We start from the raw sequence: 15,990 nt of genomic DNA on the forward strand, positions 1-15,990 counted from the left end.
TTTCAGTTGCAAGGGGATACGATTCTTGCTGTTGTTTATTTACCCAATGCTAGTGGCATTGCTGATCATGTTCAATTGCATTCGACATATTGCGCTGAGAATGCAGTTATTCGTCCTGTGATGATGCAAGATTGCTTTCAAATTGGCTCTAGTCCATACGATAATTGTAGGGAGGAGAAATGTACAAATGCAAGAATTCGTCGTTACGAATGAAGAATAGTATATCCTAATAAGCGGAAGATGTGTTTGATAGGGATATTGGGTATTAATTTGATTTGCTACTCACTATTGTTGTTCCCTGGGTTGCAAACGAATTTAATCGCTTGCGAATCGATCGTGAGAGACTCGAGTCCAGCTAGGTCAACATTGAGCTCGAGTCAAGTTCGATCTCGAACTCGAATTCAAAAATATTAAACCCATTAGCTCGCGAGTCTACTCGAACTCGATTATATATATTATTTTTTATTTTAATAATAAAATTAAATATATATTCTTAATATTTTATTATTTGTTAAGGAAAATTATTATTTTATTTATTTTTTAAAAATTAAATAATTTTTTTTATTTTTTAAACTCGAGTTCAAGATCGAGTTTTACATTTTGAGCTCATCGAGCTCAAGTTCAAATTTCATAAACTTAGGTTGAGACTGAATTTAATTAGTTCAAAACTCGACTCATCTTAACTCATTTGTACCCGTAATTGTTCCCATGCTGGTACGAATGAACAAAAAATCGGACCTCAATATGGAAGGAAAATCGAGAGCAGCACAACTAGCAATTCATGTCAATATAGCAATCACATGGTGTGCTTAACACTAATCAATATGGCATAAACATAAAAAAATGGTCTTGTCTTTCCGAAGGAAGTCTAGAATCCAAAATAGAGAAAGGAAAGGTGGGGGGCTGTTTGTGTTTTTAAACTCGGATCAAACTGACTGGTTCGACTGGTTGAACCGAGAATCAGCTAGGCTTTCAGTCCGAGTTCATTCAAAAAACCGCCTAAATAAAAATCAGTCAAAATCGGGTCTGACCGGGAATTGAAAATAACCATAAGGACCGGTTTGTTTCATTTGTTTGGTATTCTGCTTTTTCTTCTTCACTTTTTGACTGTTCCTATCCCTAAGAGATGATCACTAACCTTTAACTACCCTATGTTCTCTCACGGATACTTCCATGGTGGTAATCTAGCAAGAGCCTTTCATGGTTGCCATCATAGTTGCTAGATCTGGAACTTAAAAAAAAAAGGATGGCTAGTTCTGAAATAAAAAAAAAAGGAAAAGATGAATCAGCAAGATGATGAAAAGAAAACAAGGATTGAAACTTACGAGCTAACGAGTTAAGTATCTTTAAACTCGAGTTTGCTCGAGCTCGGTCACTTCAATTGCGAGTAACTCGACTCATTTGGACCTCTAGGATTGATTGAAGCTCTGATGTGGTATGATTTTTCTAATTATTTATTTATTTGACTTGTACTTTTTTTTTTCAATGCTCCATTGATTTGTTAACCATTCTTTTCCCTTTCTGGTATTAGGACTGCATGGTTATTATTATGTTTGGGATTTTAAGAATGCAAAGTTCAAGACCATACCACTTTACTGAAATATTTCTTGAAATTTTCTTTTACAATAAAATGCCTAATATTAGAACACTTGTAAATGCCTCTAAAGCCTATTTTGTGTTCGTATCGCCCACATTCTTTTAAAACCGGCCTGATATTAGTTAAAAATAGTAAAGATCGTAGACTCAATATAATTTGCCTGAAATTTAATAGGACCAAATTGATTAATTTTCTAAATATCAAGGACTAAATTTTCTTCCTTGAAACAAAAAAACCATTTTACCCACATCCTAATTGTTGAGGACCAAAATCTAATTAGTTTAAGACTGAGGCGGAGGACAACCACCAGAAGAGAGGTAAATGGAGTTCTGGAGGGTGGTTGCCCCTCTCTTCTGCTTCTGTTCCTCTGCCGATGAACTCCAAAAAAAACAAAAAATGCAATTCCTTCTTTCTAAATCCAAATCAGATATATATATATATATATATATATATATATATATATATATATAAAATAAAGTCGTATCCTCATACTTATCCCTTCATATTTTTTCTTTCCTACGTGACTTAACGAGACGGCAAGTAGTTTCCTACGTGGCTTACTCCTTTTTTGTTTGGATATATATCAATTCTTATTTTCTATAAAAATTCTTAATATTATATGATTCTTATTTCTTACCCAAAAAAGGAACTAAAAAGTAATGCGATATAAATAAAAGAGACATAAATCTCCTCTATTAGATATATAGGAATAAATGATAATATATTTTTTTATAGTGTCCTATTTTTTTTTTAACAGCTTCATCATAGATCCTTTTTATTTTAAGATAATTTACCCATATATAGAACAACATACATACAATCTAGACATGGAAATTAAAGAAAGTTAGCCCGAGAAAGTTTTACAAGACTCACAATCCCCATGCATAATTGATGTACAAAGAGAAATGGCACTTCATCTGATTGAAAAATTCTGAAAAAGTCCATACAAAGAAATGGAGTGTCATCAACCAAAGAAATAAAATCCCATTATCATAGCTAAAGAAAAATGAGATAAAACATTAGATATTTATTGAAGTTTTGCACCCCAAAAGCCCCTACCCGACCCTTCGTCCGTCGTGTGCTCCGCCCGTCTTTTTTTTTAATATATTTCTGCTAATAATTCCTTAATCACAATACATCTTTGCCCAGATGGTGGGGAGTATTTCGTGTGTGGACGCACATCATAGGAGTCCATGCACTTAAAGGACTCGATATAGTGGAGGTGGTCTTTTAAGGTCGATAAAATCTATCTTGATAACGCATTTGTAAATTTATTACGTACAGGTTTATATACGTGCATAGTACGAGTCACATAAGGTCTTATTTCCTACCCAAAGTTATTTGGACGATTATGGTTTTATTTCTTATAAGAATTCTTAATATTATAAGATTCTTATTTCCTACCCAAAGTTACGTACTTTAAGCAACTTAAATTAAGATAAACATACTTTTAATGTTCTTATCAATATCTCTTTGTATTCTTATCAATTCTTATTTTCTATGTCTATACTACATATAGCCTCTAATATATTGATTCAAGTATCCAATTCATGGTTAGGTATTTCCAGTGCAAGCGGTTGGCATATTAAAGTATCGATTTTGGGTTTTCACTCCTCTTGATTATCAGGTACATCTTTTTTCAATATATATATATATTTTTTTTAAAAAGGCATGTTGATCTTCAATTGTAAGAGCTTAGTAACATATCTTGAATTTTTTTTGTTTTATTTTCTATTTGATTTGTATGAAGACATAGGATTTAAACAAGTACTTTCATCGTTATTTTTGTAGAATTTTTTCTAACATGTTTGTTAATTGATTTTTGTGATCATATACTACGATGTTTGTTAATTTGTTTTCAGGAAAAACAACCAAAAACAAAAGGCACTGGAAAGTAATGCGATATAAATACAAGAAACATAAATATCTCTATTAGATATATCTGCAAATTCATTAGTTAATTAAAAGACTCTGGCCATTTATTTAATTATAATCTTTACGTATTGTTATACACAAACTTGAATGGGATAAATCATTAATTTTTTTTATATTTAGTTATCCTACTTTGCTATCATGCAGTGATAATAGAAAATCAATAAATGCTGATTTGCACGGACAAATCGAGGAGAATGTTCAAACAGAAAAAAACAAAAAAAAAGTTTTGAATAGTAGAATATTATTTGATACTATTTACTGCACTTTTTATTTATTTTCAAGTTTTTGAATGTTATTTTTTCTATTTTTGAATCATTATTCACTGAATTAGATGTTCAAATTTATATTATAAGAATACTTTACATTACAATGCGCACATGGTAATATACTTAAGACAAATTATAATAGATTATACATTAAATATGTATTTTATATTGACATTTTTATAAATTGACTAAAGTTTGTTATTTTTCGACGATTCCCATTCGACGAACGGGTACAAAACTAGTTCTATATATTTTCGATGTGAAATACGAAGGGGCAAAAGGTAGTTTTGGATGACAATCATTTTCTTGCACAGTTGCGCGTACCTATTACGCGTTAATTTACAACAAACTCAAAGAAGTCATTGCAGTTGGTGGAGTCAGTGACCCATCTTAATGTGATAACTTATCTTTTTGGAAGAATAATTAAAAAGTGAATTAAAGAATGATTAGTGGTACAAATCAGTCACTACCACCCAATAAATACTGCAAGTTGTCATGTGAAAAGGATCTTCCGTTTATCTACCTATATAGTAAAAGCGCGAATGAGGTTGTCAAGTGTGGTGGTTTTGTGCTGACGTGGCTCGTTTTTATTGGCTGAAATTTGGTCGTCAATCACGTGGAACTCGCGTGCTTTCGCTGGAAGGAGAAGTGCCATTCTTGCTGTTGTCCGACGAGAAGAAAGCTGGACCTTCGGTTTTTAAGAAGAAACATTTCTCTGTAGCATGGCCATCATTTCTTTTTTTTCTTTTCTTTTCTCTGGTCGGCAGATTGCCAGCTGAGTCATCTTGTCTACCTATATAGTAAAAGCGCGAATGAGGTTGTCAAGTGTGGTGGTTTTGTGCTGACGTGGCTCGTTTTTATTGGCTGAAATTTGGTCGTCAATCACGTGGAACTCGCGTGCTTTCGCTGGAAGGAGAAGTGCCATTCTTGCTGTTGTCCGACGAGAAGAAAGCTGGACCTTCGGTTTTTAAGAAGAAACATTTCTCTGTAGCATGGCCATCATTTCTTTTTTTTCTTTTCTTTTCTCTGGTCGGCAGATTGCCAGCTGAGTCATCTTGGGAAATGTAATTCTTCTTCTCTTGCTTTTGTTTGTCCGAGAGAGAAGAAGAAGGACCTTCAGTTTTTTGGCTGAGATTTGGCCGTCAATCGCGTGGGGCTTGTGTGCTCTTGCTGGGAAGTGCAATTCTTCTTGTCTTGCTTTTGTCCGAGAGAGAAGCAGAAGGACCTCCGGTTTTGACGATAAACGTTGCCAGCTTAGTGAGATTGGCGGCTGGTGATGGTTTGATTGATGATGATAGCTGTTTGGTGATGGGCTCAATGTGGTTGGTGTGCTTTGACGATACTGCCCTTCTTTTAAAATCAGATTCACCGTTGCATCTGACTAAGTTTCTTCCTTCTCTTTGCGCTTTGGTGAGAAAAGAAACTACAGCTCTGCTCTATAGGGCTGCCGAAAAAGCACATTTCCCTCTTTTCTTCTTTGATGATGATGATGATGATTGACAAGACTGGAAGCTCTTTGTTAGTCCGATGTATGCAGGGGTTTCTAACCTCCAAATTTCGCCTTTTCCAGCTTTCGTCATCATGCACCGCGGTAATTGTGCCTCATTTCCATTGCTCCCTTTTCCTTGCCCTTCAGCTGCTTGCTTCTTCATTCTCAACTATTGTCTTCTTTCTTTCCCCCACTTTTCCCAGCCTTTCTGAGAGCTACTGTCTTGCTGCCTTCTTGCATAAGGTTTAATTCTGTTGTTATTGTTTGATTTTAGCTCCTTCTGAGACCGTTGTGTGCACTGTTGTGGTTATTTGTTTTTTTTAGCGGCTAAATTTTATTCTCTCTTCAGTTGTTACTGTTTAATTGCCTTTTTGGTTTGCTTTTCATCTCATTTTGCTTCTTCCCTTTTCCCTCATTTATCCTATTTAAATTTGTTATTTTCCTTGCCGGATCCTTTTCCCCTGCTTTTCCCGTGTCCCCCCTATGAACAATTCTTGCATTGCTGTGCTTTCTTCACGTTTTGTCCTACTACTCTTACTGCCTACAAATTATCCTTCCCCGCCTTCTACCTTTTTTGGAGTTCTTAGTAAGCATTCCTTATATTATACCCTATATATTTTCAGACACCATTCTGGAGTGTACCCCTCCCTCTCTTACAGGAGGGAACTATTTTGTGAGGAATGCTTGTAAGGATAACTGTTTCAGAGATACTTATTAAGAGGTTATCTTCCCCCCCCTTAAAAAATGCTTGCAAAAAATAAACCTGCCACCCAACTTATTAAGAGCTTTCAGAATTGCCTGCAAGAAATGCTTGTTCTACCGCATTTTACTCTTTGGAATTGTATCTTCTTACCCTTTTTTCCTCTTGTTGGTTTGTTAGGTGCTGAAGCAGGTTCTGTCCTCTTCTTTGTTGCTTTGCTTTGCTGTTGGCTGATAGAGGCTTAAGGTTAAGGTGACATTACTTATCCTCCCTTCCGTATGTGCTTTTACCTTGCTCCTGTCCAATAATCATTTGCCCCGTGGTTTTATTGCTTCACTTTTAAATGTTACCAGCTTGGCTCGAACTTTTATCTGCTTTTCCTTGTGTGCTCTGTTCCATGCTCCTGTCTGAGGCCTGTGCTTTAACTTTGCTTCGCTCTTTTCCTTTTAAATAATTATACTTACTGGATTCCATGGTTCTGTATAAGGACTGCACTTATCTTTCTTTTTTTATGTCTGCTGAGTTTCGTTCTCCTGTGTGAGAGCTGCACTTTAGCTTTTCTTCCTCTGTTTTTATGCGTCAATCTTGGTAGAGCTTTGCCCTACTTCTTACTTATTTAGTTACCGCTGTAGTCGTGTATTAGACGCGTACGTTTGGCTTTCTTTTCGCCTACTCAAGTGTGCACCAATCAGATGGATAGGAATGCTGTGCGCCGCAAAAAATATGCAGAAATGCCGCCTCTGAAGAAAGCAGAGCTTCTGCGCTCTCGAAGGCAGGCTCGGGCCTCCAAGAAAGCTGGAAAAGCTCCAGCTCCTCGTGTTCGCAGGGTCCCATTAGGATATGTTGAAACTGGTGTGTCATTCCCAAATGCTCATCATATGCCATGTCGTAGTGAGGATCCTACGGCTGCTCATTCTCAGCCGTTGGGGAATACACATGTTGTGTTTCCAGCTGATGATGACTTTGCGATTAGAGAGGGATTAGATTTCATGTCGTGTCAGTCCCCTGGTTCATTTACTGGTCATCCTATCCCCTCCTTTGGACCACAACTCAGTGATGACCCAGGTAGAGAGAAACATAAGCACGTATTCTCCCTTCCGCCTGAAAATGAACAACCTGTTAACCTTTCACATCCTGAAGTTATGCTAGGCTTATTTCCTTTGAATTCATCTCTTAAGAACTCTGAACAGTCGATTCCAAAAGAAAATGCTCCTGCGAGTCATTCTTTCCCTGCTGGAATCCCAGATTCTCCTTTAGAACAACCTTGCGAAGGTACTGTCTTGCCTTACGATATACGCTGTGTTTGCAAACCTCCTGGTCTGTTTCGGCCAGACTGTAAATATTGAATAACCAACTTTATATCCTGGCCTTCCGGAAGCCTTCTTCCTTTGTTTGCCGGTGTTCCTTTAAGGGAATTGGCACTCTTTTGCCTACCTTATTCGCTTGTGCAATTCGCAGCCAACTTTCCTGCTCACACAGAGGAGGTGTCCAGGTGTGAGCCAACATCTGGTCACTTGAAGAAAAAAACCAGAAAAGTAGCTCCTTCTTCTGATCCATCTATTGTTCGCTCCCGTTACAAAAAACGCACCGCCCCTGCATCTGTAAACAACCCCAGCTCAGGTTTGGATTTGCTCCTGATCCTCTTTAACCGTTTGTTGCCTTCCATCCTGATTTATCCAGCTCACCAGTCATAATTAATAAACTCGTTTGTGCGTGCAATAAAACTGCAGCGAAAAAACAAGCTCGTGCACATTCAACCATGTCTCGTCTTGCCAATATTCCCAATGCATCTCTGGTTCTGCCTCGTGTTCCTGATTGTCAGCATTGTGGAGCGAAAAGGTTCCATTTGGAACCTCCTTCCTTTTGCTGCTCAGGAGGAGAGATCTCTATCGTTGCTCCTCCAATGCCTTACGATTTGAAACGCTTATTCATTGGCAACGATGAAGAGAGTGCTCACTTTAGAACCATTGTTCGCACTTATAACAACAACCTTGGCTTCACATCTTTTGCTGCAAAGTATGACTCTGAATTAACAAAAAACACAAAAGGTGTCTATACCTTCCGTGTTCAAGGTCAGGTTTACCACTTTCTTGATGGTCTCGTTCACTTAGGTGATCGACCATCTGGAATCCAATTATATTTTTTTGACACTGCTGAGGAATTAACAAAGAGGCTTGGTAACTCAGATAAACTACGCGAAAGCACTTTAAGACTGCTTATGCGCGTACTTTCTGACAATCCTTATGCTCGGTTCTTTAAAGGCCTTAGGGATGTTCCACACCTTGACAACCTGAACATTATCCTTAATTGTTATCCTTCACTTGACCAGCGAGTATATAACCTTCCCTCAGCCTCGCAAGTAGCAGCTATATGGACTGAAAGTGAAGATCAGTCGTCCGATAGGCGCGCTCATATTCAGGTTTATTCTCGCTCGGCTGGTAGCCATAGGATTCAACATTACTATGGCTGTTACGACCCTTTACAGTACCCTCTCCTTTTCCCTCGTGGTGAGTGTGGCTGGCACCATGGGATTAAAAGGCTTTGCAAGAGGAAAAGAGGAGGGGACGCTTGTGAGAATGATATTAACATTGATCCAACTTCAGTTAACTCCTCATCGGAGTTAATCGATTTAGAACAAAGAGGCGAGCACATTTCTCTCTTCTTATAAACTACTGAACCTGCCCATTGCGTTACATTATTTAACCATGTACAGCATCTTTTCCCTTCTTTATAGCTGCTGACCAAGGAAAAACAGAGGAAAGTACTGTATCTGCTAGGGAGTACTACTGTTATAGGTTCCAAATAAGGGACGATGATGAGTCAATGCTGTTACACACTCTTAGGCTGCTACAGCAGTTTTCAGTTGATGCTTATGTCAAGATTGAAACATGTAGGCTTGACTTTCATAGGCATCGGCAAAACAATATACGTTCCGAAATTCTGCAAGGGGTTCTTGACAGTGTTTCTGTTGGCCACACTGCTGCTTCTAAGGTTGGTCGTAAGGTCATTCTTCCAGCTTCCTTTATAGGTGGTCCGAGGGATATGAGGCGTCGTTACCTAGATGCGATGGCACTCGTACAGAAATATGGAAAACCAGACATTTTTCTTACAATGACGTGTAATCCAGCATGGAAAGAAATTCAGGAAAATTTGAAATACCATGAAAAACCTCAGGATCGGCCAGACCTTCTCGCTAGAGTTTTTAGAGCCAAGTTTGAAATGCTTAAAGCAGAAATTCTGAATAAGCAGATCTTCGGCGAGGTTTCAGCATGTGTTTACGTGATTGAGTTTCAGAAACGCGGCTTTCCTCATGCCCATTTATTATTGATCTTAAAACCTGGTCATAAGCTGCTTAATCCAGAGTCATACGACAAAGTTGTTTGTGCTGAGTTGCCCGACAAAGATAGATATCCTCACTTGTATTCTCTTGTTGTGAAACATATGATCCATGGTCCTTGCGGAGCCATGGATACATCTTGTCCTTGTATGAGAGATGGGACCTGCAAAAATCGCTATCCAAAGAGCTTTTGTTCTCAGACAACTCATGGTGAGGATACCTATCCGTGTTATAGGAGAAGAGATGATGGCAAAAGAGTGAAGGTTCGTAGATTTACTCTTGATAATAGGTGGGTTGTGCCTTACAACCCTTACCTGCTTGCTTTATTTGATTGCCACATCAATGTCGAAATTTGTTCTACTCTTAAGCTCGTGAAGTACTTGTATAAGTATGTTTTCAAAGGACACGATCAAGTGAGCTTTAAGATTATTTCCTGTGCATCAGCGGATGCTATTGATGAAATAAAAGACTTCCAGAAAGGTAGATGGGTTTCACCTCCAGAAGCTTTTTGGCGCATTTATGAATTTAAGCTGAGCGAAATGACCCCTGCAGTTTACACCCTTCAGATTCACCTTCCAGATCAGCAATTCATTTCCTTTGACAAGAACTCTGACTTGCTGCAATTGCTGAGTAAAATTGACTTTTCAAAGACTATGTTAACTCAGTTTTTTCGCATGAACAAAACCAATCCTAGAGCACAGAATCTGAAATGCTTGTACAGAAATTTTCCTGAGCATTTTGTTTGGTCTGGTAAATATAAAGAGTGGACTGAAAGAAAGCGTCGAAAGGTGATTGGTCGCATGGTCACTGTTAGTCCAAAGGAAGGAGAAAGATATTATTTGCGGTTGCTATTAACGCACATTGCTGGCCCGACCTCTTTTGAAGACCTTTTGACTGTTAATGCACAGAAATTAGGTTCTTTTAGAGAAGCTGCTTTAGCTCTTGGCCTTCTACAATCCGATGCTTATATAGAGGAGACACTTCAGGAAGCGATGGCATTTCAAATGCCATCTTCATTGAGGCTGTTGTTTGCCACTCTCCTTGTGTACTGTTCTCCAACAAATCCTAAATCGCTTTGGGAAAAATTTGAACATGACCTTTCTGCTGACTATCATCACCAGCAACCACTCCATGGCTTTTCTTCAGCTGAAATTAGACAGAAAGTTTTGCAAGCTATTAACAGTTCACTTGAACAAATGGGGAAAAACATTACTGATTTTCACTTTGTCTCTGACGATTTTACATGCAATTATACTGAACGATTAACAAAGGAGATTGAAAGTGAGAAAAGCTTAGCAGTGACACCTGAGGATCTGCTTTTGCCTCAGATGCTAAATCCTGAGCAGAAACATGCCTATGATCTAATCCTAGCAGCATGTTTTTCCTTAGAAGGCCAGGCTTTTTTTGTTGATGGCCCCGGCGGCACCGGTAAAACGTTCCTGTATCGGTCGCTTCTCGCGACCTTACGATCACAGAACCATATTGCAATTGCAGTGGCAACATCTGGAATTGCAGCATCAATCCTTCCTGGTGGAAGGACAGCTCACTCAAGATTCAAGATACCACTTGATTTCCAGAAAGGTAAGAGTTGCCAGCTTAGTAAACAAAGTTCTGCTGCAAAACTCATTTCAGAATCTAAGCTTATTTTGTGGGATGAGGCTTCAATGGCTAAACGGGACACAATTGAAGCCTTCGACGAATTGCTGAAGGATTTAATGGACTCAGATTTACCTTTTGGAGGAAAGGTAATAGTTTTTGGAGGAGATTTTCGACAGACTCTTCCTGTGATTGAACAAGCAACTAAACAAGTTCTCGTCCAGTCGACCTTTCCCATGTCTCCTCTGTGGCCTAAACTGCATAAAATCCGACTCGTACAAAATATGCGAGCTATGTTTGATCCTGAATTTTCACGATTCCTTCTAAGAGTAGGAGAAGGAAGAGAACCTATTGATGATGAGGGCGAAATAACTTTATCATCAGATATAGTTATTCCTTATTACGATAAAGAGAAATCCTTAGACAGGTTAGATGGGTACATACAATCAAATTTAGTTTTTGTTTAGCAACTATTCCTCCTGCTTCCCATTATCAATGCAGCTTCTTTTACGCAGGTTACTAGAAAGTGTCTTTCCAGATTTGAACACCTATTCGCAAGATCCTTATAACCTAATAAATAGGTGCATCCTTGCGCCTAAAAATAGCTCAGTTGATGAACTCAATGAAATAATGATTAGGAGATTTCCTGGAAGCCTTCACACTTATATTAGCTCCGACAAGACTGTTGATCAGCGGCACCAAGATGACTACGAAGACTTCCTCAATTCTCAAAATCCTAAAGGTCTTCCTCCTCATAAGTTGCTGTTGAAGGAAAACTGTCCACTGATGCTTCTAAGAAATCTAAATCCAGCTGAAGGCCTTTGCAATGGCACAAGGTTAATATGTAGGGAACTTGGCCAGCACACAATTTCTGCTGAAATTGTTTTTGGCCATCATCGAGGAAAAAGAGTTTTCGTTCCAAGGATACCTCTTCAAACGCCCGACAATGACAAGAATGGGATTCCATTCATAAGAACACAATTTCCTGTCCGCCTTTGCTTCGCTTTAACTATCAATAAATCGCAGGGCCAAACTCTTGACTACGTCGGCATCTATCTACGGGAACCAGTTTTTTCTCATGGCCAGCTGTATGTTGCTCTGTCCAGAGCTAAAACCGCTGCCAAAGTTAAAGTTCTTCTTGTTCCTGGAACATTTGATGACACAAAAGTAGATTGCAAAACTCGAAATGTTGTCTTTGATGAAATTTTTAGATTAGCTCAAGCCTAAGCAATTTTCTGCTTGACTTATCCTAAAGTAAGCTCGTCATACATATTTTTCAAATATGGTTTACTGTGTTTTTTTTATCTTTTAGTTCCTGTTCATATATCCATCGACTTGTGTTTTTGTAGGATGGCTAACTTGCTGCCAATGCGAGATATCATACCTCACATGAAAAATTGGAGCTGCATCGTCACTGTTCAGGAAAAGCAACAGATCACAAGCTCAATGGGAACGCCAACAAGAAAGCAGAAATTTGTTTTCTACGATTCAGAGGTTAGTTGAAGCCACTGCTCAAGTTTAGATTCTAGCATTTAAGTCAGCTATTGTTTTGATTTCTTTATGCAGCATTAACTTCACCTCTTTACGTAGGGATCAAGAGTCGAAGGAATCATCTTCAATGATGACATTCCTAGAATGAGCAGCATTTTGCAGGTCTATAAAAAATATAAAATATCCAATGCTGAGGTCAGAACCATACCACCAAAGTTCCAGACATCTGAGCTCACCGTTCAATGGGTTATCAGCACCAAGACTGTCATTGACGAAATTGCTGATGATGATGAAGTCATGCCTGTAAAATTCTGCTATTCAAAGTTTACTGACTTAGTTCAATACATGGATGACAGAACTAAATCAGTCGGTAAGCCTTTCAATGCTTTGCTCTTAATATGTTTACGTTCTGGCCAAAGTTTTCATAATCCCATTCTCTGTATTGTTCATAGACGTGCTAGGAGTTGTGATTAGTGCGCTTGAGAAGAAAACTGTTACCAAAAACTCAAAGCAATCAGATGTTCAGAAATTTGTCCTTCTTAATGAACAGCGAGAGCTTCAATTCTCAGTTTATGCAAAACTTCCCACTACCTTTATTTCTTTTTCTCTACAACCATTTTTTTCAGTTTGTAACTGTTAACTCTTATCACGAGCACAGATCACAGACGGTGCTCCTGTCTCTATGGGATAGTTTTCTGGATAATGAAGGACAGGAAATATTATCTAAACTTCACAGCTATCCTGTCATCATTGCTCGCAGAGTTAAAGTGAACAACTATAATGGTCTGTTCCAGTTTTAGCTTTTAACGTTTTTACTCTTTAGCTTTTTCTTCCTGCCTGCAACGCCTGTAAAGAAATGTGTACTTTACTTTCGCCATACAGGAGTCGCACTTGGTACTTGGTTTGATTCAGCGATTCTTGTTGATCCACCTGTACAAGAGGCAAGAGAACTCAAGAACTGGTGCGATATATTTTGAATCACCGACCTCTATACAGTTTAGCTCCAAATTCTGTCCACACTTTCAGTCTTAATACTTTTTATGTCTCCTTTCACCCAGGGCATTGAGGAACACTAAGTTGCTTAAAGAAGCTGCCGAAAAAAAGGACTATATTAAATATAATCCACAGCTGTCATTAAAAGCAGATCAGAAAACTACCTGGATTTGTAACATAACTTCGTCACAAAAGGTTTGGGACTCGAACATGTTACCTGTTTTCATTCTCTTTTCATGTGCACTCGTCTTTTTGTACTCATGCTTGCTCGTCTTTAAGACTATATGGGTGAAGGCACAGTTCTCTTTTGAGCATATCTTCCAGAAATATTGGTACATGAGCTGTAAGAACTGTTGCCGAGCCACAGCAGCAGCCTATCAAGTTGAGTTTACCTGTAACTCGTGCAAAGAAAAACATCCTGCAGTACCTAGGTGCTAAAAAAATACACTTGTAATATATTGGTTTGTATTTGCTGCTATCTAATGCTGTTTCAGATAAAAAAATATGAATTCCTGCATATTGTGTCCCTATTTTTAGATGCCGCTTTGATGTTGATTTGATCGATAGCACCGGCGTGATACCAGCTTCAATATTTGGCGAATTAGCAGAGAACTTACTGACGTTTAATGCACTGGAAGCAATGCAACATTTTAATGAGGTTCTTGCTCCCTAAATCTTGATGATCAGGGTATTCTATACTTTTTATTCTCACTTTTCATTCCCTTAACAGAATGTTGCACTTCCCCTGGAGTTTGTCCACAAGGAGCTCAGTTCAAAGACGTTTCTGCTTCACATCAAACCTGTGCAAGCGCAACTGGCAGACGCAAGGCAGCGCTACACAATTATATACTACTCTGAAGTCAATGCTGGTGCCGATTCTGCGCAGTTAACAAGTGAAGCAGAGGATGCCCCTCCTTTTCCTAGCACAGAATCTGACACTATACAGCTCGGGGCTCCAGGTAACTCACAAGCACTACACAGTTTAGCTTCCAGCATTTATATTTTACTTCAACTGAATCATGTGACATATCAAACAAATATGGTCGCAGGAGAGAGTAGCGCTCGTTCAAAAGTTTGTGTTCGCCTTTCTGAAAGGTTTGATGAACCACAGAGCACTGAAGCTGAGGAAGATGAAAATGCAGAATGCAGCTCTAGCAAAAAACAAAGACTCAATTGACTGTTTCTTTTGCCCCTTTTGTCGACCAAATCTCTGCTTTCTATGCCTCCCATGCTATCCTATATTTTTGCAAAGTTGCTTTTGTGTTCCTCAAAGAGTCATTGATGTATTAGTTAAACCTGTCTTTTGTTCATGAATGCCCCTTAAACTGCTTTTGATGTTAAACCTTTTACGTTAGCTGATAATCTGCAATCAGCACCAGCTATGTATTTTGAATAGATGTTTTACAGCTGTTATGTACTGGTCACAGGGTCCTTTGAATTCACCTTCTGCTCTATTTAGCTTATTAACTGACCTTGTGGTGAATGTACTATCTGTTATTCGCCAGCTTTTACTGAATGCTTTTATCAAAGCTATTCAAATTTTCTCCTTCACATAAATCTCCTATTAAATATCGCACCTACTATTGTCAGCTCCACTCACTCTGCTCAGCATCTCAGACTTAGTATATCTATTAGCCTTAGATTGTGTAGTTGTGCAGACTTCGGTTCTTTTACAGAAACTCTACTTTTTTCGTCACCATAACTGTGTTATACAATAGATATTACCCTGCTCTGCATTCACTTCTTAGCTGTAACCTTACCAGTCACTTCTTTTAATATTAACCTGTTCTACTTCTTTGATGTGACGAAGCATTAAAGCACTCAGCTCTGAGAAGAACTAAAGCAAGCCTGACCATAAACAAATTTACTAAAAAACTCTTTTACCCATTCATTGTTTATATATAGCTGCCTCTTGAATGGCTCATACATCCGAAGCAAAACACTTCAAGTTAACCTTTCTACTTGCTTCCCTCAGATTATCCCTAAGGTTCACTTGTTCCCTTTGCCTTCATATGACTGCATCTTTCCCACTTTTTTAAAATTAGCTTCCCCGGTCACATCAATGGCAGAAGGTCCATCTACCTATGGACTAACAAATAGTAGCTCAATGGCCTGTTGTTTTCTACTGAAATGCAATCATAGAGGAGAGGTCTAATTTTCTTCTATGCAATAGAAATTACTTGTTAGCAATGTGCAGTGTAGATATATATGTTCATTTGACATTTCCTATTTTTATCTCCTAAAATGCAGATTCTACCTGCTCAATTCAAGGTATTACTTACCCAGCACCAGCATAATACAATTATTCTCAAGCACGGAACTTATAAATGGCCTGTTGTAGTCGGTGATCGTTCATTTCAAGAAGGCTGGGATGAATATTACCAAGAAAATATTGCAAACAAACATGATATGTTGCTTCTACGACATGCTGGCAATCTCATCTTTGATGTCATACACTTTTCCGAGCTACAAAAACAGGTTTACCTATCTTGGACAGTCCCATTACCAAATTTATTGCAGCCTGTTGGTGCTCATGCACAAGGTCAGTTTATACTAACCTTTATATCATGCAGTTAGTTGTAGTAA

At 38.4% G+C, this 15,990-nt stretch overlaps 2 protein-coding genes across 2 annotated transcripts; both read left to right on the top strand.

Moving 5' to 3' along the window:
• The first annotated feature begins 6,679 nt into the window (after positions 1-6,679).
• On the top strand, positions 6,680-12,147 carry LOC113735946 (uncharacterized). Its single transcript, XM_072083172.1, has 5 exons — positions 6,680-7,304; positions 7,446-7,607; positions 7,718-8,629; positions 8,722-11,347; positions 11,436-12,147. Exons 1-5 carry the CDS (start codon positions 6,680-6,682, stop codon positions 12,145-12,147), a joined length of 5,037 nt encoding a protein of 1,678 aa, XP_071939273.1.
• A 123-nt stretch (positions 12,148-12,270) lies between these two features.
• Positions 12,271-14,581, top strand: LOC113735950 (replication protein A 70 kDa DNA-binding subunit D-like). The gene is made up of 10 exons (XM_072083173.1): positions 12,271-12,414; positions 12,511-12,781; positions 12,864-12,943; positions 13,038-13,194; positions 13,294-13,372; positions 13,470-13,599; positions 13,699-13,835; positions 13,942-14,062; positions 14,135-14,363; positions 14,454-14,581. Exons 1-10 carry the CDS (start codon positions 12,271-12,273, stop codon positions 14,579-14,581), a joined length of 1,476 nt encoding a protein of 491 aa, XP_071939274.1.
• The last annotated feature ends 1,409 nt before the right edge of the window (positions 14,582-15,990 follow it).

The sequence above is a fragment of the Coffea arabica genome, chromosome 3c (assembly GCF_036785885.1).
Source record: "Coffea arabica cultivar ET-39 chromosome 3c, Coffea Arabica ET-39 HiFi, whole genome shotgun sequence".
Classification (NCBI taxonomy): domain Eukaryota; kingdom Viridiplantae; phylum Streptophyta; class Magnoliopsida; order Gentianales; family Rubiaceae; genus Coffea; species Coffea arabica.